The sequence below is a fragment of the Schistocerca nitens genome, chromosome 3 (genome assembly GCF_023898315.1).
Source record: "Schistocerca nitens isolate TAMUIC-IGC-003100 chromosome 3, iqSchNite1.1, whole genome shotgun sequence".
Classification (NCBI taxonomy): Eukaryota; Metazoa; Arthropoda; class Insecta; order Orthoptera; family Acrididae; genus Schistocerca; species Schistocerca nitens.
In genome coordinates, this window is record NC_064616.1 from 516,035,368 (window position 1) to 516,051,068 (window position 15,701).

The window sequence follows — 15,701 nt, forward strand, 5'->3', positions numbered from 1 at the left end:
TGATCTCTGTCGGTATCTGTTGTATATACAGTTTACTTCTGTAACTACCATTATCAATAGGAGAAATGTTTGAGAATGTGATGAGTCTCATGATTAAGCCTGGAAGTTTTAGTTGCCTATTACATGTTGCTTAGAGGAAAGGAGTGCCATAAGGGAATTTTGTACATTTTTAAATATGTTATTACAAAATAATACATTTCTAAAATAAGAACATTCTAGTTCCATTTATTATACCATTTCTTCTTCTTACAGAAGTTAACAAATTTTTAAAAAAGTAAATTTTCAGACTCAAAAATCTGAAATATAAAAGCTGCATTTATGATAATCTCATGTTATTTTACTATACTATGTATTTTTCCTAATACATAAAATACGAAGCCTTAAAGTTAGGAAAATACCATAGTCTTCACAAGTATTTGTACATTGGTGAAGCAGTAACTGGTGTTTCCATCAGTTAATATAAATTCTATATCTTTTTATTTTGTTATCAATGTTTCTAGATGCTTTAAATGGAAATGAGATGCACAGGTTTTATCAGTTTTTTAAGATGAGAATAAATTCAATGACCTTACACCATAAAAGTTCCTTACAGTTGGTAATTTTGCAGTTTTCTATGTGGAATACTGCAGTCATCAAACAGTCCAGACTTCAGTTCTTAGATGGTGTTATAAGAAAAGAACCACTTTAGAAGCTTAGATGTGTGTGGTGCTGCTTCTTCACAGTCATAATTATCATACCTAACATACTGTGCATCTTGTAACAGGAAAGTACCATCAGACTCTACTATCTAAGAACTTCTGATTGGCTCAAAAGATCAGCTCTTCTTTCAATACTCACATGTTAATAATGTGTACCATCTGCCCCTACATTGCATGGGCAATAAGACAATATTTATTCAAGGATGAAAACATATCACTGTTCAACGTCTCCAGTACCTGTCGAATCTGGTACAGCAGAACAAAGAAACTATTTTCACCAAAAAGGTAAGTGTCATACATGGAGCAGGCAAACACAAACGCAAATGCAAACACACACACACACACACACACACACACACACACACACACACACACACACAGAAAAAGAGAGAGAGAGAGAATCTCATCACGCAGTACATGCGTCTAAAAGGCTATGGGCTTGGTGTTGCACCAACAGTCAATGTATCAGGCAACAGATACAGCTGTGGGCGAGGGAGTTTCCCCACTATAGGTGCTAGTACTTGCTAAGAAGCTTTGCAGAGATGGAAGCTTCCTGGGAGCCAGCATCTGCCTGCGGATCCTCCTGCGTAGGCTGTTCCCACGCTTTGTTGTAACCTTCTCATGACTACAGTCTCTTGTAAGAGTAACACATGGATCTCCAGTTTCTGACTCTGTATTGTCCAAATTATTCAGTGACAGTGTTCCCCTGTTTGCCTCAGTCTCTCTTACAAGTAGTGGTTTGGAGAGATTGAGCCTTCCCTCTGGTACAGATCCTTCTCCCAATTCTGTTCCTCCCATGTCTCCACAACCTGTGATGAAGTTGCATTGTTTCTCTGAAGAAGCTTCAGCTGCTGTTAACTCATTCTGCTCCCAGTCACCGTCCAAAGATTCATCGCCAGTGGCAACCATTCTGGGGACCCTCGGTCTGCCAGTCACAGCTTTCTGTCTGGAGCTCTGCAGCCTGCGCCTGGATCCACGTTGGCGAGTGTTACTGGAACGCTTCGGTTCCCTGCCTCTTCTGTCCTGCAGCCACTGGAATATGGTTCGAGCATACTTTGTGATCCATTCTTGGTCTGCTTCCAGCTCCTCGAGTGTATCAGTAACTACTGTATCATTTGGGTAGTTTCTTGCCAGCGACAGGGCCTGAAACAATGTGCAAAATAAATTAAATAATAGCATAATGTATTTTCTATATTGTCAGAGCAGTGGTAAGAAAGAAGTTGCCTTACAGTGTCAAGTATCAGAAAATAAATTAGCATCTGACTGGGTTACTGGAGCATGGTGTGTTCTACAAGGTTTCTTATTTGGGCCACTTCTCCCCCTGATGTTCACTGCTGGCCATTAAAATTGCAGCACCGTGAATGTCGTATGCAACAAACGTCAAGTTGGCACAATCTGGCATGAAGTATGCTACATGACTGGATAAGAAAAATGATCTGCATTTCAGTGCGACCACACAAAATAGGTAGGAGTAACACCACCTACTTTGTACAGTGAGGTGACAAGAGTGATGGCATAAAGCAGTTGGAAGTCACCTGCACAAATGTTCAACCATGCTGCCTCTATATCAGTCCATAATTACGAAAGTGTTGCCGGTGTATAATTTTGTGCATAACTGTGGCCCGCAGACATGTTGCATTGTCATCCATAAAAATTTCGCCACTTTTTGGGAACATGAAGTCCATGAATGGCTGAAAATGGTCTGCAAGCAGCCAAATGGTCGGTTCAGTTGGACCAGAGGACCAAGTGCAGTCCATGTAAACAGAGCCCACATCATTATGGAGCCACCACGAGCTTGCACAGTGCCTTGTTGACAGCTTGGGCCTCGGAATACTGACTTCCCTAACGATATTCGAAATGGGCTGTCTCGTGCGTCTAGCTCCAATTATCATTCGGCGTTCAAAGTCTGTTAATTCGCGTCGTGCGGTCATAATCACATCAGAAACATTTTCACGTGACTCACCTGGGTATAAATGACACTGGCCATTTATACCTTGTGTATGCGATACTACTGCCATCTGTATGTGTGCATTGACTCTTGTCACCTCAGTGTATAAAGAAAGATTATGCTGTGGGTTTCACATTCAGAAATCATCACATTTGAATGTTGATGATGTGATTGGAATTGTACTTCATGTAAGATGGAGAATCATCTACCAGTGTTACAACTAACAGCAGCAGAATCACTGCCTATAGAGACATCGTGATATTGCTGTCCGCGTTGATTCAGATACCATGACCATCGTGCAAATATGGAATCTATGGAGTCAGGAGGGCCGCACTCAACACCATACAAGATATCAACGACCACATGCGACCAGCATCAGAGAGGACAGACATTGTTCACTCAGCCAGTCATGGTACTACAGCAATGTTATGTACCTTGAGTCAAGAAACGGGCTTGTTTGCAACAAAACAAGTTTTCAAACAGACAGTGTGATGACGTCTGGGGCACTAGGGACCGTCAGCATGACGATCATAGTTTCAACTTCCTTTGACGTGGCAGCAGAGATGGAACCAACAACTACACTGAGTGTAGGAGTGGCACCACGACACTTCTTCAAACGAGTCACAGTTCTGGTTACAGTGTCTCGATGGAAGTGCACACATGTGTGCATGAGTGTGTGTGTGTGTGTGTGTGTGTGTGTGTGTGAGAGAGAGAGAGAGAGAGAGAGAGAGAGAGAGAGAGAGTGAGTGAGTGAGTGTGTGTGTGTGTGTCAGCCGCTACACTTCTAATTGAGTGTGTGTGTGTGTGTGTGTGTGTGTGTGTGTGTGTGTGTGTGTGTGTGTGTGTGTGTGTCAGCCGCTACACTTCTAATTCTCTGTATCAAAATATCAGGTCATGCATTGCCAAGAGTTTTGGCATGCCACCACTCACCAGCCACTACGATTGATGAGCTCTGGCATGTATCTGAAATAGCAATTGAATAACAAACCCATATCTGTCATCCAAGCTCAGATTGAATCGATGCCCAACTAGATAAAGACATTGTTGCTGCCAGGTGCAAATTTTGCACCATTTATATCCTCGAATCAGCTACAAGTTCAATCACGTAACCTTTCTGCTATGCTGTATACGCACAATGAGAAAATTTTCGTTATATGGTATCCTACCTGATGTCGCAGTTATTATGGCCAACAGTGTACATTAATGATTTGATATTGTAGTGGATAACTTTAAAACAGTTTTGTTTGCAGATTATGTGATGGTTGAACTGATGAAAATGCAGAAGTGATCATAACTTCTTTATTAACTGATCTAGTTAGTTCAGTTTGCACAGATAGGGTGATTCTCCCTCTATAGGCTACAGATGTTTCTGTTTTCTGTTTACTTACAGGTGAAATATGGATTTCTATTAGATGTCACATTACATCATAGAGCCATTGACAAATAAGAGCTGCAGCCAGATCGACATCCGCAGAAGACTACAGAATGTGTGTGCAGAGATAACATCATCCACAAGAACAATGTACACATGGGGATGAAAAAAATTATAGGAGGGGAAGCCAACTTTTAAGACAAACAGTGCCATGTGAGAGCGGATGGACATCCTACAAATTGTGATCTTAACGCACAGTTAAACTGTGCATGTAGAAAATGGTGAAAACTTTATCAGAATGTGTTAGAAATGGGCTGTTGGCTCCCAATTTGAGGGGAGGAAGGATGAGAGTTTGCTCTGATCTGTTTTACACTTTTTTTTTTTTTTTCCCTGCGTCATCGGTCTCCTGACTGGTTTGATGCGGCCCACCACAAATTCCTCTCCTACGCCAGTCTCTTCATCTCAGAGTAGCACTTGCAACCTACATCCTCAGTTATATGCTGGATGTATTCCAATCTCTGTCTTTTTCTATGGTTTTTGACCTCTACAGCTCCATCTACTACCATGCAAGTCATTCCCCTATGCATCAATACATGTCCTATCATCGTGTCCCTTCTCCTTGTCAGTGTTTTCCACATATTCCTTTCATCTCCTATTCTGCGCAGAACCTCCTCATTCATTACTTTACCAGTCCACCTAATTTTCAGCATTCGCCTGCAGCACCATGTTTCAAATGCTACGATTCTCTTCTGTTCCAGTTTTCCCACATTCAATGTTTCACGCATTATAAACCAATAAAAACACTTCTAACCAATTTTGTGACAGCTGGTGACACTGGGGCTAATCCCTATGACCTAGAAACGGAGGTTCACACCATGAGAGTGCATTATTCCTTTTCTTTAAGGTATAGAAAGAGTAAGGGCTAGTGATCAGCACAGAAAGTTATGAAGACTCTTTTTGGGGTCATATAAGTGTCATTCTTCTTGATTTTCTGCAACACATCTGCACTAAAAATAATCAGCAGTTTGCCGAAATATACATACATTTTAGAGAAGCCAGTAAGAGGAAAAACGCACAAGAATGTGTTAACTATAACAAAGCGGGACAAATCTAAACTCGGACTAGCCTGTGGTTCCCATCCTTCATATACTCCGGTTACAACTCCTTCAGGCATCTATTTTTTGGGCCAGTTGAGGACTACCTCGAGGGAAAACTGCTTGATGACACAGAAAAGATGAAAGGGTTGTGATGTAATAGATACAATACACACGAGGTTTTTTTAAATGAAAATTGGATTGGCAGATTGACCAATAAACGCAAATACATTGTGAACAATGGAGGCTGCCATATAGAAACTGTATAGAGGAAGAATAATACGAGTAGTACATCACTTAATATAGAAGTTATGATCACTTTTGTAATACTTTTAGTAAAATACTCATATTAGCACAGTTCTTGCAGATACACATCAGGTAGAAAATAACATAGCAAATCAAGTTCTGGAAAGAAGCAATTTCCAGTTGCATATAACACAGTGCATGTGGTTTCTTTGACACAATTCTGTTTACTCGGACATCCTAATATCAAGCAATGGTGGCTCAATTATTGAAGTGGAAGAGACCAGATTTCTATCGGTGAGGGTCGACGGAAAGCTTATATGAAACTCTCATATTCAAGATCTCTTGCAACGAATGAATGCAGTGACATTTTCTCAATCAGCACCTGGGTAATATTTCAGGGCAACTCACTTAGCAATAAAGAATTTTATTAGGCCAAGAGTAAGTTCATGCATGACCATTTAACAAGCAGGGGTTTGTTAACTGACATAAAAGTGCATCTACTCGCTTGTGAGCTCCATAGCTGGAAACATGAGCTTATTTAAAAGGGATGACAGCTTACATCCAGTGAACACAAAGATGTGCTTCTAAAATTAATGTCGTTTCTCAAAAAATGGTTCAAATGGCTCTGAGCACTATGGAACTTAACATCTGAGGTCATCAGTCCCCTAGAGCTTAGAACTACTTAATCCTAACTAACCTAAGGACATCACACACACCCATGACCGAGGCAGGATTCGAACCTGCGACCACAGTGGTTGCGCGGTTCCAGACTGAAGCGCCTATAACTGCTTGGCCACAGCGGCCGGCGGTTGTTCCTCAGTCCTAAGTACTGTTTAAAAAGGCGTTCAGTACTCTGTGATTAACTCTCTCTATAAACTTTCACAATGGTTTAAAGCTGTTTGTGATAAATCTCACATTTCAAAATAAGAGTTCAAGCCTTTTCTACGAGGAAACTAATCTCATTCCCTGCAGAAATATAGTAAGTCCATTTAATTGTGTTATAATATATCTAAAAACAAAGATGATGTGACTTACCGAACGAAGCGCTGGCAGGTCGATAGACACACAAACAAACACAAACACACACAAAATTCACATATTTAAATATGTCTGCTTGTGTCTGTATATGTGTGGATGGATGTGTGTGTGTGTGCGCGAGTGTATACCTGTCCTTTTTTCCCCCCTAAGGTAAGTCTTTCCGCTCCCGGGGTTGGAATGACTCCTTACCCTCTCCCTTAAAACCCACATCCTTTCGTCTTTCCCTCTCCTTCCCTCTTTCCTGATGAGGCAACAGTTTGTTGTGAAAGCTTGAATTGTGTGTGTGTGTGTTTGTGTTTGTTTGTGTGTCTATCGACCTGCCAGTGCTTTCGTTCGGTAAGTCACATCATCTTTGTTTTTAGATATATTTCTCCCACATGGAATGTTTCCCTCTATTATATTAATTGTGTTATAAGTATGAAATGCATTGAAACAAATTAAATCGAGAGTGCAGGTACTATCCAGAGATGAGTACGTGAGATCCACTTGTTAGTGATAGAATAGTTTTATCTCATGATGTATTGAAAAGTGTTAAAACATGGTAATGTAAGGAGGGTTTAGGCTTATTCATCTGGTCAGTCCTCCTGATTTGCATTTCGAGTAGCTTCCACAATTAATTCCAGCTGAATGCAGGGGTGATTTCAATCAATAAGGTATAGGCAACTGCTTCCTCTTTCTTTGTACATTATAAAACTCTGTAAAATGAAATACATCATATGTTTATTACCATTATTATTATCGTTGTTACTTTGATTGTTACTTTCATTTTGCCATTTCATTCTTCACTGTTTCATTATCATGAATTTTCCTTTAAAAATGTTTGCGATATGTTATGTTTTGCCTTGTGACCCTGTGTTATCGATGTAGTGGTCAAGATGAATTAAAAGAAAATTAGAACTTTAAGTCAGTTGATATGATATCAGAGGATACAAGGGCAGTTTGAAAAGTTCGCAGAATTACCAGCAGATATCAGTGCTAGCATAACGAGGTTCCCGTGTGATAATACACTCCTGGAAATGGAAAAAAGAACACATTGACACCGGTGCCAATTGGACAAACGAGTTTAAATTTTGTTGGAACAGCTTAGATAATGATCTGTGTAGTGCTCGGTCAAGACGTGCAGCTGCCCCATGAATTATTGCCGAAGTGCAAAAAATGGTCATGGATGAACGCCAATTGAAAGTGCGAGATATTGCTGAAGCTGTAGGGATGTCATCTGAACTGGTAAATCACTTTTTAACAGTGGGAGTAGATATGAGAAAATTAACTGCTGCATGGGTTCCATGACTCTTAATGCAGAAAAAGAGAGAAAAACCATCACAATAGAAATGTTCAAACAACGTTTGACCCATTTTCAGAGAAACCAATAAGATCTTTGGCATCGGTTTGTGACCACTGATGAATCTTGGGTTCACTACTATTCCCCAGAGACAAAACAACAGTCAAAGCAGTGGGAACATGCTGATTCACCACCAGATCAGACAAATGTTAACCATTCACTCAAGAGTCTTTCCTACACAGCTTGCTAAGGTGACACTGCGGTAACTACTGGTTTGAGGAGAGGTATCAAAATTGCCTCTTTTCACAACTTAGAAAGTGATCGGCCTGCTGTATCAAATTAAAACATTCAAGGAGGATTTTCTTTGATGCTGCTGTCAAATGTCAAAGCATGCAGTATCGGATTTGATCATGACCAGATGGAGTATCATGAGTCTCAGACAGTGCCGATTTCAGCTCCCACATGGAAAAAGGACAGTTGTAAGACTCATAATTGTTGCATCTGAAGTCCTGCTTGCCCCTCTGTGCAGACACACGGTTGCAGTGAGACACTGTATCCTGGCTGGCATTGGCAGTAGCTGTTGTTGTTGTTGTTGATGATGATGATGATTTATGGATGAGGGTGCTAATTGGATGACTATATAAAATAATTGTAAAAACAGGGTTAAAAGGGACAGATAACAGTGTCTGGGTGACTACTTATAAATAATGAGTGACCCAACCACTCTGTGACACATTAAAATCTCACACCCAATATTTTGAGAAGAATTCTGGACACACAAAAAATCTTAAAACATTAACAACATTCACCTCATTATCAGTTAAAGGGGAGGGCAGATCCTGTGGGGCACTCAACTCAACCATCAGGTCATTATATAAAACACACTCAGTTAAAATATGTCATATTGATAGCTGTGTCCTGCAGCTCTGACATAATGCAGCTCCTTCCAATGTAAGAGGAAGCCGTGTGCCAATGGACAATGTCCCACTCTAAGTCACATAAGGGATACTTCTCATTGGCAAGAGGAGATAAACCATGGTTGCGCTGAAGGTTTTATGGAACATTATTCCTCACTTTCAGTCACCGACCCTCCCACCAACACATGCCTGTCATGGTCACAAATGAAGTGACAGCCTGCAGGTGGACTCAACAGTGAGCAGAAGGAAGAAAACAATCCCCTCTTGGCAGCCGCATCAGTGAGTTCATTTTTCTGAATTCCTACGTGCCCTGGAATGCAGCAGAAAATGATTTCCTTCTCTTGCAAAGGCAAGAGAAGGAGAGCACCCTGCAGGTCTGGCACCATCCTGTCTGCTGGGTACATCTGTCCAATAGCAACAAGGGCACTTTGAGGATCTGAGCAGATGAGGAATTTGTTGTCATAACACCATCTCATCTGCTCCATTGCGCTCAGGATGGCAAACAATTCTGTGTAGTAAACTGAAACCTGCTTTGGGAGCCCTCCATGAGGACAAGTTTGGGGAACTCAACAGAACAACCGAGAAAACCTCCAAAAAAAAAAAAAAAGAAAAAAAAATCTGGATGGCAACGTAAAATCTCTTTAAATTGAGTTGTAAAAATAGGGTCTGGAGTGCAACACTTCCTGTGAGTGGTCAGTTCTAAAAGTAATCTGGGCTTTGGTAGTAGCCAGGGAGATGCCCTACTCCACCCCTGGCCTTGGACCTTAATGCCCCCCACCTGTAATAACTCGAGGCTCTCCCTTGCATGGATTCCAGATGATCTTGTTGCCTGTGGCTCATGATCAAACAGCCTTTCCAGTGATGGCTGTGCAACATAGCTGGATGCTGGCTATGTAGGAATGCACAGAGCCTTATATGTTTGGTATACCACAAGAATAAGATGTCAAATAGACAGCAGAGGCTCACCAGATTCCACACAGAAGCTAACAACAGGGTTTTTGCAACAGGCCCCTGTTGAGAGCCTCATATCCCTGCGGTGAACCACATCCAGAATTTGAGGTATGAAGGCCTTGCTGACCCATTAATCTGGCCACCACATTCAAGTCGGCGTCACACAAAGGCCTTATAAAGTTGGAGCAGATGTTCCCTGTTGGCTCCCCAAGACCTATGGCTGACACATTTAAGGATGTTTAAGGCCTTGAGACATCTTAGTTTCAGTTCTTTAAGGTGTGGCAGCCATATTAACTGCTCATAAGAAGTAAGGCCCAGATACTTCACCTTTTCCTTGAAAGTGAGAACAGTGGATAAATTAAAAAGAGAGTGGGAATAATTAAATCAACATAAATACTTTTCTTGAAAGAGAATTTAAAACTTGTGCTATAAGACCATTTTTTCAACCACCTGATCATCAGCTGCAATTGTGGAGTAGCTGTTGTGAGATTAGAGGATGCACAGAAGATGGAGAAGCCATCCACAAACAAGGAACACAGTATCAGACATCACACTATGTATTTAATACTGTTTATTACAGTGGCAAATGCCATGACACTTAAAACATGCTTTGAGGGACCCCAGACTTGTATCTAAAATACATGTCTGAGAGAAAGGACCATATGAAGGTGGGTAGATGTCCAGGGAACCCCCACTGATAGAGCTGCAACAAAATGTTATGCCTCCAGGTAATATTGCAGGCCTTTTCCAAATCAAAGAAAACACTGATAAGGTGTTGCTTATAAATGAAAGCTTGTTGAATTGCTGCTTTGAGTAGAGTCAGGTTATTGAGCGTGGAGCAATACCTCCTGAACTCACACTGATAGCAACTGAGTGGGGACCTGGTTTCGAGAACCTGCACTTGGAGCCAGCTGACTATATGCTCCAGTGTCTTTCCTATGCAGCTTGTAAGGCTAATACTATGATAATTGCTGGAGTCTGTTTTTAAAATTCAGATTAAAATAGATTCTTTCCCCAAGTTTGGAAAGTCTTCCATCATCCAGATTTCATTAAAGAGCTGAAGGAAGTCCTTCTTCAACCATGAGTCCAACTGTTTCAACATTCTGTACATTATGAGGTTGTGTCCAGGTGTCTTATCACAAGGTACTGACAATGCATAATCCATCTCCCACAGAGAGAAAGGCTGGTTATATTCCTTCATGTTGATGGAACCGAAATAAAAAAAAATCAGCCTTCTCCTGTGTCTCCCAGAGTCAATTGAAAGTGGGGTCCTGGCTATAACGGCATGTAAGGGACTTACATGATTCAGCCATTGACTGCACTATGCTTCTCATTGATGTTACGAGAGACTCCTGTATTCATACAGCTGCTGTTGGCAGTTGTGAGTTACGCCTCGAGATCCTCCTGATGATTTCCCATACTTTATTTGCAAATGTGTACCTATTGATGGAGTTCAGGGACTCTTGGCAAGACCATAGCTTACTCTCCCTAATTATTCACCTCACCTGTGCATGCACCATTCGAAAGTTTGCAAGATTCTCAACTTTAGGGCATCAACTGGATCTGCCTATAGTTGCTCTCCTGTCCCTGATTGCAGAACAACATCATTCAACAAACAGACAGGTTGCCTCCTAGGTGTTCCCATTAACTTTGGAATAGATGCATCAGCGGCATGGTGAATCATGGTTGTGATGTGATCCACCCAGTTCTTGATGCCATCACACTGCTCAGAAACAGCTAATTGACTGTAAATCATTCAGTTAGGCTTTTCGAACAACCATCTCAGTGGTTTCCTTTCGGAATCTACTCCACCAGGTAGATGGATCCAAATAAGGTAATGGTTGCTACCATGAACATCTTCAGCCACTCCTCATTGAGCAATATCTGCAAGGGCAGATGAGGTGAAGCATAGGTATGTGGTTGTAGATGAACCTGAAGTGGTGCTAAAATGTGCAGCTGGACCCATTTTCATCAGTATGATATCTGTAGTGCATATCAGATCCTCAGGTATCTGACCCTTGGGGCAAGTGATGTTAGAACCCCGTAGCTCACTGCATGGATTTAAGTCCCCTAAATACAGAAAGGGCTGGGTTAATTCATCAAGAAGATGAGTGAGGACCCCACTGTCAAGAGGCTCATGGAGCATTAGGAACACAGAGCCTACCTTGATGGCAACATGGGCCACTATCCGAACAGCAACCACTTGTAGTATTGTGGTCGAGAGAACAGGTGAGGAGTGAATAGTGTCTTTGATGAACACTGCAACCCCACCTTTCTATAGAGCTGATAGCCTCCAAGTCCAGTCTCTTTAAAATGAGGCTCTTAAAGACAGAGGCAAAAGGGTCTGTCCTGTACAAGGAATCTCAGTTCCTCCAGATGAGTCCTGTATCCATTCATAATCCATTGGAGAATGGGAGCCATTTATCAGTGTGATCTTGATTTACCACTGTCCTTGTACCACATTGGTGAAGCACTTGTAGAGTGAGGTGGGGTGGGGGGATTGCCTGGGTCTGGTGGTTAGGCATCAAAATCCATGATGTCCTCATCACCAACCAGATATGTGAGAGTGATGTCTGATGGTGTCTAGGATAGTTTTTTACCCAAATGCTGACATCCTTCCCCCACCCCACTTTCCCAGCAAGGATGGGGGGGGGGAGGGGGGAGGGAGCAGTGAGGCACTTTTCCTCGAAGAAAGTGACTGTTGAGAGGCACTCTGCTTTTGGGGTGCCTTCGGGATGCTCACTGCGGAAGCATTGCTGGTCTCTTCTGTCATAGCAGCCGGGATTGCTATGTCTTGAGCTTTGCTTTGCCATGTACAGGTAAAAGTACAGGTGCTGGTGATGCCTAATGGTATACTGGATGTCACCTGTGATGAAGTGTCGACCTTAGAAACAGGTTTCTGCACCAAAGCATAAGAAGTGGCAAAGATGGCAGGTTTCATCACCTTATATTCGGCTTCTGTGCAGGGTATCTGCTTGGTCACTTTTATTTCCTGAATTTTGCATTCCTCAGCAAAAGCAGGGAAGTCTTGGCTCCAGACTGGGTGGCTCCCAGAACAGTTAATGCAGGCTACTGGAAATGGACAGTCAGTCCCAGCTTCATAGGCTGCCTTGCCACACTTCCCACAGGTCACTTCACATCTGCACCTCAGCATTATAGGACCAAAATGCTGGCATTTCAAGCAATGCATAGGGTTAACCCTCAAGTGGGCACACTGTTGTAAAAAGTACAACAGAAGCAGTTTTTATGCCTGATTGATACCTTAACCTTGAGCTATTGTGCCATTGCTGCCATGTATTCCGTTGTTGATGTTTTCTCAACAATGTTAAAGTGGCTTCAGTTCATTCGGTTAGCTGTCTCAGTTTGTTTTCTGAATTGTAAGCAACGACATGTCAAATGTTGTAAAAAGTACAACATGTGCCTGCTTGTGTGGCAGTGGGAAGCTTTGTTCCAGCTGTCAGTACCCAGAGGAAAGTGTACTAAAAAGTTAACTATACTTGCTTGTTGTGTTTTTTTTTTTAGTTTTTATAGATGCATGTTAAATGTTACTTTGGTTACACTGACATCTGAATGTATTTATTCATTTGAGTTCTTTGATGTTTTGTTCCAATTCAAAGGGTGTATAAGACAAAGAAATTCGCAAATTGCTCGAAGAAGGTGATGATAAAGTCTATCCAGACTTTTCAGACTTGGGGGAAAGTAAAGTAGATTTGAGTGATGAAAACACTGAATATTACCATGGCAGTGAATCTGAACTTGAAGGTGAGGATGGAGATGATACCAAAGAGACAGCAGATGTATGAGGGTTCTTTATTGAAAAGACAAAGTTTCACATTGGTGTAAAAGCGAGTGTGCTATAACATCAAAAACCAACAGAAAAACAATTGTGCAGATTCCACTATATCTGAAGAGAAATGTGATGGGTATAACTGATGAAGTTAGTGCTTTTTTGAAAGTAATTGACCTTGACTTTATTTATGAAATCATAAACTATAAAAATACCTATATAAGTAAACAGCGAGACACGCACCAATTCTCGTGCAAAAGAGGTAATAAAGGGATGAAATAATGGCTGTGTTCTGGATTTTTATTTTTTTTAAGAAGAAGAAGAAGAAGAGGAAGAAAATGTCATCATGCTAATGTACTGGAAGTCTGGGCAGCAGATGGAACAGGAATGCTACTGCTTAGTACTGCAGTGAGTTACAATAGGTTTCTGTTTTTTCTAAGCTGTATGCGGTTTGTTGATATGGGAATGAGGAATGACAGGAGAAAATCTGATAAGTTGGTTGCAATTTGTACAGTATTGGATCTTTTTGCTGCTGTCAATGTTCTTACAGCCTGGTGAATTCACCATGACAGATGAAACGCTTCACCATTACGGAGACTGCTGTAGAGGGATTCAGTAAATAACCGGCCAACCGGCTAAATATGGGACAAAAATGTTTTCTCTGTGTGATGCAAAAACATTTTACTGCAGTAATCTTGTGGTTTATTGCAACATGCAAACAAAGGACAATATCGGGTATTTAATGCTCCTGAGGACACATTGAAAAGATATGTGGTGCTTAAAGAAAATTCTAACATGAACCTTACAACTGACAATTGGTACAATAGCTACCTCCTTTCTGAATATTTGCTGCAGAAGACTATCATTTGCATTGGTACAATAAAAAAGAACAGACGTGAAATTCTTCCAGAATTTCTCTGAAACAAAACAAAAGAAATTGGAAGTACAATGTTTGGATTTGAGTAGGATAAGACCTTAGTTTCAGATTTTCCTCGTGAAAACTGTTCAATCACACTTTTGTCTGCTGTGCATGACATGGCAACAGTGGATGAAGAAAGACCCAAACCTGAAAACATAATTGAGTACAACATGGCAAAAGGTGGTATTGATGTTGTAGCTAAAAATGTGTGCCTGATACTTCATTTCAAGAATTACAAGGAGATGGCCATTGGCTAGTTTTTGATTTTTCTGAACATTGCCATAATTACTTCACAAACAAATTGTCTGTGAAAGGTGTTATGAAGGTGAACATATGTCAGAAAAACTGGTTAAATTGTTATTTAAAGAACTAAAAGAGCAAATTTTTTTTGTTATAAATGTTGAAGATAGTGAATATGAACTGCTTTCTTCAGTAAATATAATAGTTTGTTTAAGGCAAATTTTTTTACTGAGAAATGACCATTTTGTAAATTTTACAATGCACACCTGCTCATGTGACAAAAGTGAGCACACCTGCCAGAGGGTTAAGGACATAGGGCCTAACCCTAAGTTGGAGGAAACCTGTCATGAAGCATTCAGGCAGCATCAGAGAACTGAAGGTCGCAATGAAGGTGGCAGTTTTTCAATTTCTCCATTGTTCCTACATGTCCTTTGCTTCACATTCACTATTCCTCGTATTGCCCATTTTTGTTTGAGTTCAGCAATGTCAACATCCATAATGTCACAATAGGTGACCACATCTTTGTTGGAGTTAAGTGAATTATGCAACTAAATAATGATGTCATAATCACCCAATTTCTGTGACTTCCTTTGCACAGTCAGTCTCGACCAGCAAGGAACCATTTTGCAACTGCTTGATAAACTTTATGGTACCAGCAAGCCCTTCTAAGCCTTTATGGACATAGAAGGGAGACACTTTTTCAGATATACCCTCCTTCCTCTTGATCGCTACAAAGATATTCTGATTCATGACTCATTGAGCCCTGTCTAATGAGAAGTTGGTTGTAAGGAGGACTAGCCTTCCTCATTTTTTTGGATGAATTGGTTTGAGTAGGTACTCCCAGGTGGTACACCCATCATGCTGGGAGGAGAAGATGAAGATTTCAAGGGTTCCATCTCTGTCCCATGAGCAGCTAGGGAAATAAGGGTCCACTCAGACAGAGTGTGAGTGCCTCAGTAAGCCTTATACAACTGAGGTGCAGCAGGTCCCCAGAGGTTGCCCACTAATGACTATTCCACCTCAACAGCCATGTGTCTCATCAGCACACAGCACACCTTGGAACTGACTTTTTTTTATAGAGGTTTTTGCCATACTCGTGATCTGGGCAGTCAAGCCAAGATCTCGGTTCCCTGTGACACAAAATGTGACAGAGGATTGGCAGCACTTACCAGTCTCCAACTCAGAACCCCGGGGTCATCAGACCCATACCCA

At 41.3% G+C, this 15,701-nt stretch overlaps 1 protein-coding gene across 1 annotated transcript in view; it reads right to left on the bottom strand.

The window, feature by feature from the left end:
* Positions 1-252: 252 nt before the first annotated feature.
* The window catches only part of LOC126248436 (aminopeptidase N-like), a 467,552-nt gene continuing 452,103 nt past the window's right edge, over positions 253-15,701 (bottom strand). Inside the window, exon 15 of the mRNA XM_049949414.1 lies at positions 253-1,841. Within this exon, the coding sequence (XP_049805371.1) occupies positions 1,164-1,841 (678 nt within the window). The 3' untranslated portion in view covers positions 253-1,163. The remainder of the gene's footprint in view (positions 1,842-15,701) is intronic.